General features: G+C 35.7%; 1 protein-coding gene across 9 annotated transcripts in view; it reads right to left on the reverse strand.

Annotated features, from left to right (window-relative positions):
- The window catches only part of BBX (BBX high mobility group box domain containing), a 318,125-nt gene that overhangs the window by 67,835 nt on the left and 232,722 nt on the right, over positions 1-17,568 (reverse strand). For all 9 annotated transcript variants that reach the window (XM_004606732.2, XM_055126206.1, XM_055126205.1 and 6 more), the window contains 2 exons: positions 4,714-4,794; positions 1,622-1,696 (listed from right to left, as the gene is read on the reverse strand). In XM_004606732.2, the coding sequence (XP_004606789.2) occupies positions 1,622-1,696; positions 4,714-4,794 (156 nt within the window). The remainder of the gene's footprint in view (positions 1-1,621; positions 1,697-4,713; positions 4,795-17,568) is intronic.

Consider the following 17,568-nt stretch of genomic DNA (forward strand, 5'->3'; position numbering starts at 1 on the left):
TGAAAGAAATGTCTCTAAAAAGTTTATGAGGCTGATTCAGTTATCAATATTAAAAACTATTTTTAGTCACCTTGTCAATATTCTTTTGAACTCTTGAAAAAATTATCAGTATCAATAAAATGGATATTAGTAATGAGAAGAAAGCAAAGAAACATTAAACAACATTGTTTCCTCAGTGAAAATAACAGCCTGTTTATCATAATGAAAAATTATAATAAAATCTTTAATTTATTCAGATTCATCAAGCAAATTGCTCTTCATGAAATGATAATATTATATGACAGTTTTGTTACTGGTTTTACAAAATAGCCCTCAACAACTAAACACTGTGGTGGAGATGCCTAAGAGCTAATCAGGCCAACTGATGGTGGAAAGTCAAAGAGGTTGACAGAGTGTCCCAAGAGAAGCAGCATTTTTTAAATGTAAGTAGTAAAATAATTTTTTTCTCATTTTCAAAGTAAAATACTTCATTTTCCTCCTGCCAAAAGGATATGATTTTATTTATGCGAAACTCTTTAGTCAAATGAATCAAAGTGATTCAATACATCAATATTAAACAGAACAGTACTGCTTATCATTTTTTCTCAACCCTATAAAAACTGCTTTGTTTAGGATATGCATTTTGGCTGAAATTAATTAAAAATAAAAAAGAGGAAAGGAGAAGAGGCCTAAATAATACAGCATGTATATTTTAGGAATTATGTACATTTTATTGTTTCAATAAACCGACAGTCGAAGCAAGACTATTTTGGTAAAAACTGAGCATATCAGATTTGACTCTTTGTTCTAACAACCAAGAGAATGCTTCCTAGTGTGTACTCTTCTTTCGCTGGCTGACAAACCAAAGAAACCAGAGATCTGGTAAGAGTTAAGCCTGGAGTTAAGTGCGAATAAAAATATTGGCTGAAACAACATCACATGGAAAGCTAAGAACAGACTTATAGGTCATATTTACCACTGCACTTGCTGCTTTTTGGAGTTATTCATGAATAAGAGCATCTAATTTCACTATCGGAAAAACTTAACAAATTGGAATTTTATGGCCTTCATGTTGGCAGCAATTTTTTCCAAGCTTTTAAAATAAATTTAAAACAAGGTAAAACAAAGTGTATTAATGCAAAATATCTATTCTGGACAAAATCTTTAATGCTTATGAAACGGAATAAAATTTGGAATGGATCTGACTATAATCCCAGCAAAGGTAGAGAAAAACAGTTAAGTATTCTATTATGTGTATTATGTTGGTAAATGCAAATAGTATGTCTCAAGTTCAAGATGTTAAACTCCATACCAATATTTCCTGAGTTGTCTGATTTCAAAAAGCATTTTTAATGCTTTATTCTTATATGGATATAAAATTTAATTATTTTATTTGAAAATATACTATAGCTTTTTAATGTATACGCTGGCTGTATATTTATATGTAATTGATCACCAAAGAAAGCAAAAATAAAATTTAAATGGCCCCCCAGCACTTTTTTGAAAAATTTTTAAAAATTTTACTTAATCACCGTGAGATAGTTACAAGCTTTCATGTTTGGGTTACAATTTCATAATGATCAAACACCCATCCCTCCACCAGTGCACATTCCCCCAAAGCACTTTTAAGAAGGAGGCATACCTCTGCAAACTGAAACAAGGCTGATGCCTGACACTGTTTTGAAGGAGCCTCAGGGTGGGATGTACTTGAAGATATCTGAAAGAAAACAAGAAATTTTTAATGGACAAGGACACTTTCTGATATCAGACGAAAATATTCTACCATATATTTCCACTGTAGACACTGATAAAGATTAAAATATGAGTCATCATCCTTAATCCATTTTCGAACAACAGTATAAATGATAAAGGAAGACAAAAGCCATGTTTCTAAAAACAGATGATTGGAAAGGACAAAAAGCCCGAGTTTGGCTCATGTGTCATATCTCTAGTAAGGATATATCAGGTATGTATCAAATAGCAGTTTGAGGAGACATGTTTGAAAAATGAACTTCCTTATTATAATAGATTAAAAAGCCAAAAGCTTTTATAAAGCTTATTTTATTTAATAAGCAAAATCAGTCACTCTCTGCCCCCACACTGTTCTCTGTTTCGAGGCAGTTATGTAAATGTGCTGGAAAAGAGTGTGGATATGGGTCAAGGTATCTGGGATTGAATCTAAGCTCTCCTGCTCACCAGCTCCCTGACCTTGGGCCTAGAAGCTAATCATTCTGCAAGTTATTTTTCTCAAATGTAAATTGATGATGATGATAATAATGCCCATTTTACAAGATTACTGTTGAAAAGAAAATAACTCATAGAACACACTCCCTGGTGTGGAATAGAGAACAATAAACTGCTCACTGAATATGAACAGTATTTCTTTCATGACACCATGAGCTTTCCCACTATACGCACTGCAGGAGTCAGACAGTGGGCAGAGGATCTGGCACACCATCCTTGGTTTAACTAGGTGGCCTTTTGTTTCCACTTAGCAATCACAGCAGCCTTTAAAAGTTTTCTCTGAAGGCCACATGAAATTACCTTCCTACGATGTTTTGAAAGCAAGAACAGCTATTAATTTTGGCTCCCAAGTGAGTAAAGCTTTTCTCCATTGATACGATAGAATGAGATGAGTCATAAGAAGAAAAAGTCTGGGTATTATTGATTTAGCACATTCCAATCCCATCACTTTTTTCTTCAATTAACTATAAATTCACCAACTCCATCAAATAGTACTTGCCAAGCAATATATGCACCTTACTCATAATTCTAATCACAGAAATGAGTTTTTATTCATGTTAATTAAATTCAGTAAGTTAGAAAAAAATGAAGTCCGCTGGTGAGAGAGTAACAAAGTGATGTTTAGGGATGAAAGAGAGAAGGAAGACTGATGGAATTGACTTTATGCACTGTTTAAGCAATATGGAAATTTTAAATTATACAATATATTTAAAAACAGAAATTTTAGGGGCTGGAGTGATAGCACAGCAGGTAGGGTGTTTGCCTTGCACTCAGCCAAACTGAGTTCAATTCCCAGCATCCCATATGGTCCCCTGAGCACCGCCAGGGGTGATTCCTGAGTGCAAAGCCAGGAGTAACCCTTGTGCACTGCCAGGTGTGACCCAAAAAGCAAAAAAAAACCAAAAACCAAAAAAAAAAACCCAGAAATTTTAGCATTTTTAGAATAAATACGGCTAAAAAGAAAAAAAAAAAGTATTTCCTAGATCCAACCTAACAAATTAGATATAAAGAAACCACATGGATGAGAACAATTCAAGTGATTTGAAGACACTAAGAATTATGTGCAAGTTTTTTTGGTCAAATAACTAAACCTATTCAATAGACCGCCATGTGAAAATGTGATGGACTACAAACTTTCCGAAACTCCTGGAAATTATAAATTTTGTATGGTTTTATTTCAGATATTGCTTTTCATTCTTACCAATCCTCTATGAAAGTTATAGAAAATGGTGTTGGCAATACCCATCCGATAAAGGGTTAGTATCAAATATATATAAAGAACTGGTAGAACTTTACAAGGAAAAAAAATCCAACCCCATCAAAAAATGATGAGAAGAAAAGAACAGTAACTTCATCAAAGAAGAAATACAAATGGCCAAGGGGTACATGGGAAAAAGTTCTACATCATTTTAATAATCTGGGAGATACAACTCATAACAATAATGAGATATCATCTCACACCACAGAGATTAGACACATCAAAATAACAAGAAAAAACAATGCTGGCATGGATGCAAGGAGGAAGGGACACTCTTTAATTATTGGTGGGAATACTGTCTGTTTCAACCCTTTTGGAAAACAATATGGCCATTTCTCAAAAGACTAGAAATTGAGTTTCCATACAGCAGCAGTATCACTTTTGGGAATATAGCTTGGAGGCCCAGAAACAACAAAAACGACATCTGTACTATGTTCACTGTGGCACTATTCAGAATAGCCAGAATCTGGAAACAACCCTAGTGCCCAAGAACAGACAATTGAATAAAGAAACTATGGTAAAACTACACAATGAAATACTATGTAGCCACCAGAAAAAACAAAGTAATGAAATTTGTTTATAAATGGATGAATATGGAGAGTATTATGCTGAATGAAATGAATGAATCAAAAGGAGAGACAGACATAGAATGATAGAGTTCTATCATAGAGACAGACATAGAGTTCTAGGGTAAAATGATATTTTGGAGAATCAGTATTAACCTTTAGATTTGATATCAAGGGTAAGACACTTTTCTTATCCAAGATTTTGAATCAAGCTTATTTGAATTAAGCTGAATGTGTCTAACACAAAACAGTATTTTTTGTGTCAAAACAAAGCATGCTAGAGTTTTGACTAAGAAAAGGGGACAATAAAATGTGAAACACACAGCCAATAACCATAGTTGATTCTACACCTTTAGATTTAACACTGGATAAAATAGCACCTGATAAATGACTAACAAAATAATTTGCTTTCTCTTCTTAACATATTATTTGTAAATAAAAATTAGTGATGGAGTTTAACTATAATAATATTTACTACCTATTACTAACAGTCTTCTATAAACATAAATTTAGTTACATTTTAATTGAGACTCCAAGCTCTAAAATACATTTCATTTTTCCACTTATGGTTATTTTAGCTAAACAGACTCCTTCATCACACTAAGTTACTTGTCTCCAAACACAAGCTTACTTCACAATATTCTCATCAAATACAAATGATATTACCTCGGCAAACTGAAATAATGGTGACTTCTGACGCATTTCGGGTGATTCTGAAATATCAGGCCTACAAGTACCAGAGGGTATCTGAAACAAAAATGATGGTACAGGGATCAGGAAAGTAGTTTCTGGCATCTCACAGAAATACAACCTAATAAGTTCCTATTTGCAGAAACAACAATTTTGATTTATCTAACTTGAGACAGTAATGTGACAAAAAAATATTATTATTCTGCAAAATTTTATGTAAGTTAACATTCACCTAAGAGAAATTTGTATAAAGAGACCCTTTTTTGATCTCTTGACTTTTTGACACAAAAGTCAGAGAACATTAACATCGTCAATGCTGGTTCCTCAAGATTTCATATCACCTGTCTATATGAAAACACACACGAAAATTGGTAATATGGATCTTTTTGACAAAACCCAAACTTATGTCAAATTCTTATTTTAGGTATTTATGTGTTTATACAGAAGCCCCCAAATTTTAAAATGTAAACATTTGCAGGAGAAATTTTATTTATTTATATTTTTGGTTTGGGGCCACTCTGGCCGTGCTCAGGAAGCACTCCTGGTAGGACTCAAACGGCCATCTAGGCTACAGATAACTGGCCTTGGGTCAGTCTCATGCAAGTCAAGCGCTTGGCCCACTATCTCTCCAGCTTCTTGAATAAATTCTTTTATAAGAAATTTTGGTACATCTACACAATGGAATACTATGCAGCTGTTAGAAAAGATGAAGTCATGAACTTTGCATATAAGTGGATCAACATAGAAAGTAACATGCTAAGCGAAATGAGTCAGAAAGAGAGGGACAGACATAGAAAGATTGCACTCATCTGTGGAATATAAAACAACAAAATGGGAGACTAACACCCAAGAACAGTAGAAATAAGGACCAAGAAGTTTGCTCCATGGCTTGGAAGCCAGCCTCACATGCTGGGGGAAAAGGCAGCTCAGATAGAGAAGGGAACACCAAGTAAAGCGTGGTTGGAGGGCCCGCTCGGGATGGGAGATGAGTGCTGAAAGTAGACTAGAGATTGAACATGATGGCCACCCAATACCTCTATTGCAAACCACAACACCCAAAAGGAGGGAGAGAACAAAAGGGAATGCCCTGCCACAGAGGCGGGGTAGGGTGGGGAAGGAAATAGGATGGGGGGGGTGGGAGGGATACTGGAGTCATCGGTGGAGGAGAATGGGCACTGGTGGAGGGATGGGTACTCAAGCATGATATGACTGAAACACAAGCATGAAAATATGTAAATCTATAACTGTACCCTCATGGTGATTCATTAATAAAAAAAAGAAAAAATATAAACTCTTTTATAATTATTGTGGACTATTAGACAATATATATTCTGAATTATACCCATTATTATATATAGCACAGTAATATATTATACAACATAGGGTACTCTGCAATGTGTATTATAACTTACTTTTTACTCTGCTGTCTTCATTATTAATATTAAAAAACATAGCACTGAATTAAAAAAATATCAGATTTCTGTTCTCAGGGTTCACAGTTCCTCTTCTACCTCAGTGATAACACTGACTCATCTTTGTACTTGGGTGATAATCACTTAGTCAACTGTAGTACTTAAAAGTTCTCAGATGCCACAAAATGTTAAATGAGAAAAGATTTCATTACTCTTTGATCAACCCTTCTGAAAGAATAATTAACTTAGGAGCTGAGAAGTAAATGATACCACCCCCTATTGCTCCATGCCCCCCTGCGCCCTCCCCCCCAACACACATACATTCAATAATTTCCTATTCTCTAACACAGGTGATATCTACTACTTATCAACACATGATCTAATGACTTATTCCATTTTCCACCTTCTCCCAAAGGTTGTGTTTAATACTCCTTAATAACGCCTGGCAAAATACAAATATTTAACAAGTTGGTTTTTTTTTTTGAGTCAAACTGAAAGGAAGTTAAGTTTTTTAAAGCCCAAACTAATGTGTCCCAAACTTTTCTGAATGTCATAATTACAACTGTCTTTCACTCTAAAGGAAACACCATAAAACATTTTTTTGATTTTAATAGTAATCTAGGTTTACTACTGAAAAACTGAAAATGCCTAAGAAAATTTATTGAAAATACATTTTTTGGGGATGGGGAGGTAGCACAGCAGGTAAGGTGCTTGCCTTGCATGCAGCTAAATAGGGATTTATCCCTGGCACCAATTATGGTTCCACAAATACTCCTGAGGTAATCCCTGAACAGAGGCAAGAGTAAGTTCTGAGGTGATACCTGAGCACACTGGCAAGAGTAAGCCCTAAGCATTGCTGGGCATATCCTCCTCCCCCAAATAAATCTCTTAAGAATAAACACTGTCAATATTCTATGCATATTCCTTTGGCTATATAATTTTTTCAACCAAGAAATGAATATTATACGAGAGAATATCCTTTTTAACAATACATTAATGTTTCTGTGTCATTAAATCTTTCTGGTATAATTTTAATAGCTGCTTATTATATTAGATGGTCAAATCCTATAGAAACTGCTGAATTATGCAGATTGTGCTCCTGAAAACAGTTTCTCACTGAACTGCATCACTAGAGAGTAAAGATGTGTTTCCCTAACAGTGTCATAAGTCATTGGACAGAAACAGCATTTGAAATTTTAATTGTCACATTTGAATTTGAAAGTGTAATGGACACTTTCTTCAAGTGACATGCTCCATAGAGGTGGTGCTGAGTCTTTAATTAATTTGCCACCTGTGGTTTGGCTGCCAAAGTCTGACTCCATTATTGTCACTTAAATGTTTGATATGTTATGTGCCAAATGGCACATGTTTTTATTTGCTTCCCAAGAACCAGAGCCAAGGAGACACACATTATACCCCTAACCCCCACCCGCCACCAAAGCCAACGAATTCTGAAATTACAAGGCACAAAAAATTCCTACTTGGAAGGACCATTTGAACCAAAATTCTCTTTAAATTTTATTTAGGAATAGTGAAAAAAAATTAATACTGTCTTGCCTTAAAGCTTGGGTAGCTTTAGCCAGTTTTTGTAAATAATCCAAGTTTCATTTAAAATCAAGTTTAAAACTAAATGAAAAATATAAAAGTTTAATAAGTTGGACTCATGGTAGACATCTATAAAAGATCTCACAATCTGATATGTTATAACACAGAGTAACAACAGTACTTAAAGTCCATATATATATTCTCCAGATCCCCTGAAAAGAAATATGGGAAACAGTTAACATTTTAAGTAGCTGTGGATACTAACCATCCTCTTAGACAAAGAAGAAAAGTCAACTTTTTTAAAATAGTCATTTATACACACTATCTGGCCATACTCACCTCAATTTATGAAGTATTGTTACTGTTTTTGGTCACACCTAGCAGAATCTGGTACCACTAGTAGCACAAGTGCTAGGTGAGCTGTGCAGTGCCAGGGATAACCCCGGGACTCCAGTGATTTTGAGCTATCTCCAGGGACAATTTATTAAGTTTTAAAGTTAAATGGGACTAAAAATTATGATTTGGGGAGTGGGTGGTCCAAACCCGGTGGTGCTTAGTGCTTACTTCTAGCTCTCCTGGCAAGGTTGGGGACCATATGTGGTGCCAGGGGGATCTAACCTGAGTTGCTGGGTCAAGGCAAAAGCCCTACCTGTTGTATTATAGCTCTGCCACATTAGGTTTAAATAAAAATTTCCATTTGAAAGGAAAATTAAAATGCAAATAATCCTGCCTATGATAATAACATTTTAAAATTTTAATTAAAATTTAACTTAAAAAACAAAAACAAAAACAGCAACAAAAAACCACAACCTGTGTGTTTGTGCTCAATACAATAAATATCTGTTCAAAGACTTGATTCTTTGCATGTGATTATGAAGACTCTCAATGACCAGAAACATTATAAAGGGTGTTTATTGGTTGAAACAGAAGAAACAGAATCACTAACCTATACATTTTATTTTAGTAGACAATATTTTCTCTCAAACTCTATAGTTATTTTTACTTTAAAGCACTGTGGATTTGGCATACATCTTCAGTATAGTCCAATAGAGGAATATAGAATTAGCAGTCAAGAAAATTGTACAGTACTAAGCTATATGGTTACCTGACTTTCTATAGCAAAACAGAAGCAGCAAATCAGAATGGGCCAAGAGTAAGGATAAGGAAAAGAGAGGATTGTAGAAGAAACAATACCAGAACAAGACGAGACAAAGACTGAAAAACTTCAGAATGATCAGATGCAAATTACTACAGTTTAAAGCAAATTAAAGTAGAACAAATAGCCTCTGTTTCTCCTGAAGACATTAGTTCAATGCAGTAATTAATATTTATAACTATGATCCTAAGTTGTCAAGATACGAATAATTATAAAATATATTCCTTCATTAAATGGCATTAATAAACTTGATTTCTTTCCAACTATAACGTTAAAATAAAAAATGGTTCAGTGATATAAAAATGTACATATGTAGAGTTTATTCCTGAGTGCTTGAAAAGTAAAGTACCTAATATAAAGCATGCATATTAGTGCAAACTCAGATTTATTTATGTATCCCTCTCATATGTTTGGTAAATAAATTTTAGATTATGTTTACATGAAAGCATCCAATAACAGGCTTCTATTTAAGGGGACACAGACCATGTCAGCTTACTATGATGCCTTGATGTTTGAATTTACTGTACTCAAAATTACTTATTAGGAAACATGTTTTTCATGTAAAAACATAAGCTCCTCTACATCTTTTCCTATGCTAGAGTCAGTTCTTTTTATAAATATAATACAGAAGCCAAGCAATTGCTCATTATTTTAGAGGGAGGAGGAAGATGCCAAATAAGCGAGGCTAAGCAAAGAAAAAAAGAACTCAGGAAGTTGTTTCTAGAAATAATTCATAAAGCCACTAGGTGTTGCTATATACCCAAGAAAGAAAATAGCTCAAGTTCTATTCAATCACATATTCAACTTTCTTTAGAATCCAATCTTCTTTAGAGTTAGCAATAATTCCTAGTTAATGAAGGGAGGAGAATTATTAGTATAATTAAAAACTACAACAAAGTGCTTTTTGGCCATAATCACAATTCACTTTGTGAAAACTAGACAAAAAGTTGTGATCCAGCTTCCAGATATAAAGCAAGCTCAAAGCAGTTAGATGCACTGTGAGTGATTTGGATAACTTTATAAAAAGGCTTTATCAAAAGCCTATTCCTACATCATAAAGCAAAAGTCCACAGTCATAGAGCTTAGTCATAAACTAAACATACATTCAACAAAAGGTAAGAAAACTAGTTCTATCTGAACTATACAATTTTTCACTTTTAATTCAAATATTGTTCTTATTCATTCTACAAGTATCCAAATAAGCATTTATTTATCTGCCAGCCACAAGACCATTTTCAAGAAGCTTACATTACTTATAAACATAGCATGGCAGGAAATAGAATGACTAATAAAATGTGTCTTTCTCTCAAGTTATTTGTAATTCAAGGATAGGAGATAGCTACATGTATAATAATGAAAGTATTCATCAGAAAAATGGTTCAAGACCTCTGGAATAGGAAAGAACTGTCCTCATTATTTCTGAGGACGGGAGGAATAGTTAAGCAGTATTTGAGATGCACCTAAAGGAACCTCAGAAAGAGAGAAATAATGTAACGGCAAAATGCAAAGTACACAGGGAAGTAGGTCTGAGACTTGAAGAATGCACTTTCCAATGTGGCTGAAGGTCTGGGCGGTTGAGAAAGAATTGGGAAATGAGAACTAAGGAAATACTGAATTCTATGTTAAGATGTTTGAATATTAGGCTGAAAGCAATGGGGAGCCAGACAAGGTTTGCCATTAGAGAAGCAGCATGATGTGCAAAGATAATTGTAGTAGAGTACAGCATGACCTTGGCTGGGAATGACTCGAGGCAGACCAATTACAAGACTAAGGAAATAAACAAGTTGAGATGTAGAGCCCCAATTAAATCAGAGATGGCATTTGCCCAGTCATAAGAATTGTCTGGAAGGATGTCATGCCTGAGGAAGTAGGGTCAGAGAATGCTGATGTTTCAAAGGTAGAGAAGAGGCTTTTATTGAAAGTACAGATTGGAGAGATGAAATAAATTTTGTGTGTGAATGGTGCTGTCTTCAATGGGAGGGTAGGATTTGGGGATAAAGAGTTCCATTTCAGGGTTAGACTGGAAAGATTTCACAAGACTTGGAAGGTCTGGTGAACCGATTCTCACCCTTGTTCAGTCTGACCCAGTCTTTCCTACAAATGGCAGTTTTTGTCAGGTATCATTCTTTATTTAGAGTGTTTGAGTGACCATTTAATTTGCATTTAGTAGAAGATGTTCAATGAAGCTCTAAAATGGACTTGAGTTTGAACACAGGAATTAAATGTAAGCTTATTACATCCAAGTCAGTCGCTCAAAACGTTTTAAAGAACTAAAATAAAGCAACTCTTGATTAAACCTAAATTAGGTTAAGGAGAACCTGAATGCTACAGCACTGTATCTGGCAAGCTTATAGTAGGGTGTACTAAAACTAAGAAGTGTCCTGGGCTACCCGAGGGAACAGAACCAAGTTAATACTGCTAAGCAATCTCCAAAATTACAATATGTGTCAAATCAACTGGCTGAAAGGAGAATGAGGTATCTGCATTTTTTTTTTTGGCTCAAGGTACTAGGGCGACAAGAGTATTGTTGACTTACACTCCAAGTCAAGTTCTTTTATGTTGACTCACAGTATGACAGAGCACTTGTATGGGAGTCCAGATAAGATTCCAGGTTCCTCTTATAATTAACTGTGATAGCAGCTCAGTCAAATCACAGCATCCTTTGGCCTCTTTCCTCCTTTGACCAAGTAGATAACAGGGATAATCTACCTTCTTGTCTTTGTCAGAGACGCTGTGAGAACAGGATGTACTGAATGTCTTCCATAGAGGAGAGAGGGTACAGAAAGACTACCCGAAAAAAAAAACAATGCTTGGGGCCGACGAGATGGTACAGCAACTAAAGCGCTTGCTTTGCATGTAGGCGACCCAGGTTTGATTGCCAGCATCCCATGTGGCTCTCCAAGCCCACCAGGACTGATTTTAAAATACAGAGTAAGTATAGAGCACTGCTGGGTGTGGCCACAAAACCAATAAACAAAACATAAAAAGACAAAGCTCTCAGATCCCATCTCCTACTTAATAAAAATGTAAATATAATGTATTTCCTCATAAAATACATTTGAACCCTGTAAAACCATGAAAAGTGAATAAAAGTTTTTAAAGGGTAGGGTACTAGTTGATGCGTAGATTGGTACTCAGTCCTGGAGTAGTTAAAAAAAAGTTAATAGCACCACAATTCAAACTTGCTGATTTACCATTAAGAAGGAAAAGAACTCTGCCCATTTTACTGCTGTCAGAAATTATAAAGAGGGTAAAAACTTTTGATTTTTATCTAATTCTCTATGTTTAAATTAAAAAGCTGTTCTACAAGTGTAGAACTAATCATGTTGACTAAAAATATATGGTTGGAAATGTGGACTTGTCCTGTCCTTTTGGAAAACCAGGCAACTCAAAAAAACTAGGAATTTTGTTTAAAAATAAAACCAGTAGTTCAAGTTCCACTATGCCAATGGCCCCAAACTCTATTCAGAAAAGGTATCTGGGGTCAAAGAGATAGTACAGCAGGGGTCAGATGCCTGCCTTGCATGTGGCCAACTGGGGTTTGACTACCAGCACGCCATACAGTGCCACAAATTCTGTCAAAAGTGATCCCTGAATGCAGGGCCAGGAGTAAATCTTAAGCACTGCCAGGCATGGCTTCCAAACCAACTATTTACAGTAGCCAAAACATAGAAACAACCCAAGTGTCCAAGAACAGATGACCGGATAAAGAAATTTTGGTCTAAATACAAAATGGAATACCACCCAGCTCCAAGAATTGATGGAAATATGTGATCTGCTGCTTACATGGATGGATCTGGAGAGTTGAATCAGTGAATTTAGAGAGGGACAGACACAGGATGATCTCTTTCAGAGGTGAGATATAAAGAAACATAGTAGGGAATAACAAATGCCCAAAGACAACAGAAATTGAGAACTGGTCTTCAAGAAGAAACATTAGGGGAGGTGTGGGGGAGACACTGGGACAGTCATAGAGAGAAGTCACTCTGGTGGAAGCTGCATTGCTGAAAGTTTTACATAGGAAACCATAACAATAGCTATTTTGTAAACTATAGTGCTTTAACATCCTGCTTCAAGCCTTCTGTGCCCAATTACTGTTGAAAGGCTGCTAACTTCTCTAATACTGCCATCATCATGAAATGGTGAGATAATAACAATAAACTGACCTCACAGGAATCCTGGGAGAATGAAATAAGATGACCAAAAACACGTACCTATGGCCAGAAGCCTTCATAAAATGGGCCTGTAAGGATACGTCACAGGAAGACAAGGGAGAACGGATCAAGTTGAGGTCAAGGAGGTGACTCACAAAGACCACTGTATGCGAGCTACAAGACTATTGCTAATTTTCCTGGGCTCAAGTCCCAATTCTATCACTGAATATTTCCTCAATCTAGACTGCTTTACTAATTTACTTATCTTGAGGTTTTCGGGACCATATTCAGTGGTGCTTGGGACCATATGTGGTCCCTCATGATGCAAAACTGAGGTCAGTTGCATGTGAGACCAGCACCTTAACCTCTATGTTAATTTTCAGGCCCTGAAGTGCATTATGTAACCCTTCTATGTCTCTCTTTCTTTGCCTAATGTCTTAACAGTTGTTTGGGAGGGAATCAGAGGTTGCTGTAAAGATCAAGAGCTGTCGGGGTGGCACTGGCCCCTCCTGCCGCTGAGATGTGATCCCGGGAGCTGCATGCTTGTGCGGCCTCTCCGCAGCTGCACGAGCGTGAATCCAGACCCAGCTAAACTACTTCCGGCATGGGCAGCTCCTCGCAGAATGTCTACAGCCTGAGAACTAAGCCGCCGCCCCATGCCCACACAGGAGGGGAAAGGTATTTCCCTCTCTTGCCTCTTCCTTTCCAGGAATGAAGGGCGTGGTGACCGCCATATTATGACGACCACAGATGGGGTTTACAAGCTTGCAATGATCCAATATCTGGAAGAAATCTCCCTGGACTTAGTTGTTAAAGTACAGAAATCCAAAACCGTGCGCGACCTCATTTCTCTTCACAACAGGTCTGACTCTAGTGGGGTACTCCTAACAATAATAGTGAGGTTTGTGTTGAAATATTGAATGTAACCAAAGTAAACAGAAAGTAAAGTGAAACTTATCAGTTACAAGGTGCGGGGGGGGGGGGGCGGGCCGGGATGGGAGGTGTACTGTGTGGGTTTTTTTTTTTTGGTGGTGGGATATGGGCACTGGTGAAGGGATGGTTATTTCAGCATTGTATAACTGAGACTTAAGCCTGAAAGCATTGTAATTTTCCACATGGTGATTCAATAAAATAAAATTCTTATTAAAAAAAAGATCGAGAGATGTCTAACACAAGCAATAATAATAATGAAAGTCAGTGACGATGAAGTGAGAAAAACCATGAGGAAAATCAGTAATAACAAAAAATATAAACAGTATGAAATACCAGATCAATAATACCATGCATTGGGAAGGATGTAGAATGATTAAAACTCTTACATACAAGTTGGCATATTATACAAATTATATAGATTCTTTAAAGAAGCTTGCTAGTTTCTTGTAAAATTTACACTATCAATCCTAGTCCTAGATATTTACACCAGAGAAATAAAAAGTCTGTACAAAGACTTGTATACTGATGTTCACAGTTTAAGTCATAATGATGACTCAGATGAGAAACCACCAAGACATAGATGAACTGGCAGAAGAATTATGGTACAAGAATATTACTCAGTAACAAAAAGAAACTAACATGCAAAGGGGATAATTCTCAAAGCATTATGCTGAGTTAAATACACCAGACACACACAAAAATACATTCTGTCTGATTTGATTAATATAAAAATCTATAAAAGGCTCAAACCTTAGTCATATACAGATAGCTGCTATAAGAGGCCCTGGTAGGTTTCAAATCTGATTTCTAAAAAGCTCAGTAGAACATTTTGATGTTATGTAATTGTTCTGTATTTTTATTGTGATGGTAATTGCATAATCATATTAAATATTTACTAGTAAGAGGTAATTATGGATACTTTAGTATCTGTAAATTATTTATCATAAATCTGGTTTTAAAACAGTAAAAAATATATATAATGCACTTAAAAACAGAACCTTGAATGCAGGAATAAAAGTTTGTTGTTTTAATTTGTCTGCAAACAAACGAGGATCCCTGTTCAAATCCTGTGAATTGTAACTGATCTCAAGCTGCTCAAAGCCCTCTGAAAAAGTAAAAACTTACACATAGCATACAATAAAGAAAAAAAATAAATACCAGATTATGATTATAGAGTTTATATAATAAGGTGCAAAATTAAGTTTAACCAAGTGCTACCACTTATCACATTGACAGAGCAATGAGGATTTAGAAAGAGAAATAATCAAATTTGGTTCAAGATTTTGGGAAGGACTTCTAAGAGGAAGAGATCATCATTTCAAACTCCAAAATGAACTAGTTTCAAATTTCATTCATCAAAATTTGTATACATGCACTTAAAAAATTTGGGGCCATTCCAAGCAATTCTCAGAGGCTATCAGGGCTATCACTGGTAGTACTTGGGGGCATATATGGAGCTCAGGATCGCACATGTGGCAGGCATATGCTGTACCTCTTGCTCTGACTCCCCAACCCATGAGCTGTTTTAATTTAAAGCAGACAGATGGTGGTAAACAACAAAAATCAATGCGACTCTCTGAGGTCAGAAGCATTATGTGAGGGAAGATAGTGACAGCTCCACGAGTGCAGAAATTTGTTTCTGGATTATTCCCTACGGTGCCAGGCACACAGGAAGTGTTCAATAAATACTTGCCATATGTTTATGTAAAAAGATGGCTGAGCTACTACACTGCCGAATCTTATACAACATGACCTTTATATCTGATGGAGGTGTGCCATCATCTGTTCCCACCTCCTCCACACCAACTTTGACGCTAACTCAACAATCCTATGAAACTTACTCAGCTATTCCCTATAAAGTCTTTCCCCTGCTGCCCACACACACGCACGCACGCGCGCGCGCACACACACACACACACAATATTTCCTTATATTGATTTCTCCCAGTTATTAAAAAATCCTGCCTGGCATCTGGTGATAAAGGTAATGAAAACAATATAATTTTTTACAAGTTTTCAATGATAAGAAACTCTTGTATGCATAGCAAGCTATGTGTGTGCGCTCACAGATACTGCTTGTAAAACACAGTATGTATCTTGTAGGACTAATGCCTGATAAAACTCAAGTTCTCAAATCAGTTATGATATGCTAAGAATAACTTGTAGAGGCAATACTATAGAACTACAAGAATGCTTTTGGAAGTGTTAAAAACGCCTTACATATTTTATTTAATCTTCATAGTTGAATTGAGAGTTAAGAGGCAGACATTAATACTGGCTCCATTTTACAAGAAGAGATACAAAGAAAAAAAGTGGCCTGAACACTGTCAGACTGGCTGCTTGGGGGGGGGGGGGGGGGCGACCAACAATACAACTGCAGAAAGTAAAAAATAATATGCCTAAGGTCTAATATACTTCCCACATATCTGAAAATCTGCTATTAGTCATTCAATTAAATAGACTAATGCCTCCAGACCTCTCCACCAGCTATCTTTTCTCTTTTTAACTTTTGCTATTTACTTTATAGCTATACTATGCTCTTTATTCTATACAAAAAGATTATCTGGTACTCCTTAAGTCTTATAATGAAAGTCATCTTTTTCAATTTTAATCCAAACTGTTTCTCTGTATTATATTTTTAATAATCACCTCTGTTAAAACTCTTTGAATTGTATCACTGCTTTTATTTTTTAATTTTAACTTAGTTTTAATTTTAAATACTGTAACAAACAAATGGTATAACAAATATAAAAATGCTTTAAGTCCTAGAGAATATTTTAGAAAAACTATAAAAATAAACCTACTTAATTTATTGCATTTCCATCTTAAATTACAAATCCCAGAACTATGTGATTTAACTCTCTTAACGTAATTCCTTCTCTGTAGCTCTTCCCAGGACTTCATATATACATTTTTAAACATGCACTTCTTCATTTCTTTTATTTTTTTCTTTCTGGTTCTTTTAAGTCTCCCTCCTCAAACCTCTTACACACAGAGACACACAGAGACACACACATACAGACACCCCCCCTCATACACCACAGTACATATGTTGAACTCCTGACAGTCTCTTCAGCACAAAGCTTTCATCTTCTGAAACCTCTAGTTCTTCTATTTCGACTGTCACCTATTTTGTATTTTATTGCTTAATTAAACAATTTCCATTTGACTTTTAAGAAAGTTTTGCTGGTACTGGGAACAAAGCTGAGTGGCAGGGTATGTGCCCTGCATTCATTAGGTCCTGGGTTCAATCTTAGGCGCCCTTCTCCAATTCACATACAATAATGGTAACAAATAAATTTTGCTGAAATTTCATAATCATTGGAAATACTCCTATGCATTTCTTCACTATAAAAGAGATCTTACCTAAGAATACAGTTGTGCTCCTATTTCACTGCATTTTAGCAGTGAGTGTAATCTACCATTTGAATCAGGTTTTCACATCTTTGTATCTGTCTAGCTCAGATATCTATCCTGCTTCCTTAACCTATGAACTATTTAATAAGTGTTTTAAAATATATCCCCAAATGTTTGGTGTATTTCAATATATTCTGACTACAAAATATATATAGGGCTGATCATCACTTCTGTAAAAAAATGAAAGGAAAAATAGTGTATATGCAAGTTTGATC

This window comes from Sorex araneus, chromosome 2 (assembly GCF_027595985.1).
Source record: "Sorex araneus isolate mSorAra2 chromosome 2, mSorAra2.pri, whole genome shotgun sequence".
NCBI lineage: Eukaryota > Metazoa > Chordata > Mammalia > Eulipotyphla > Soricidae > Sorex > Sorex araneus.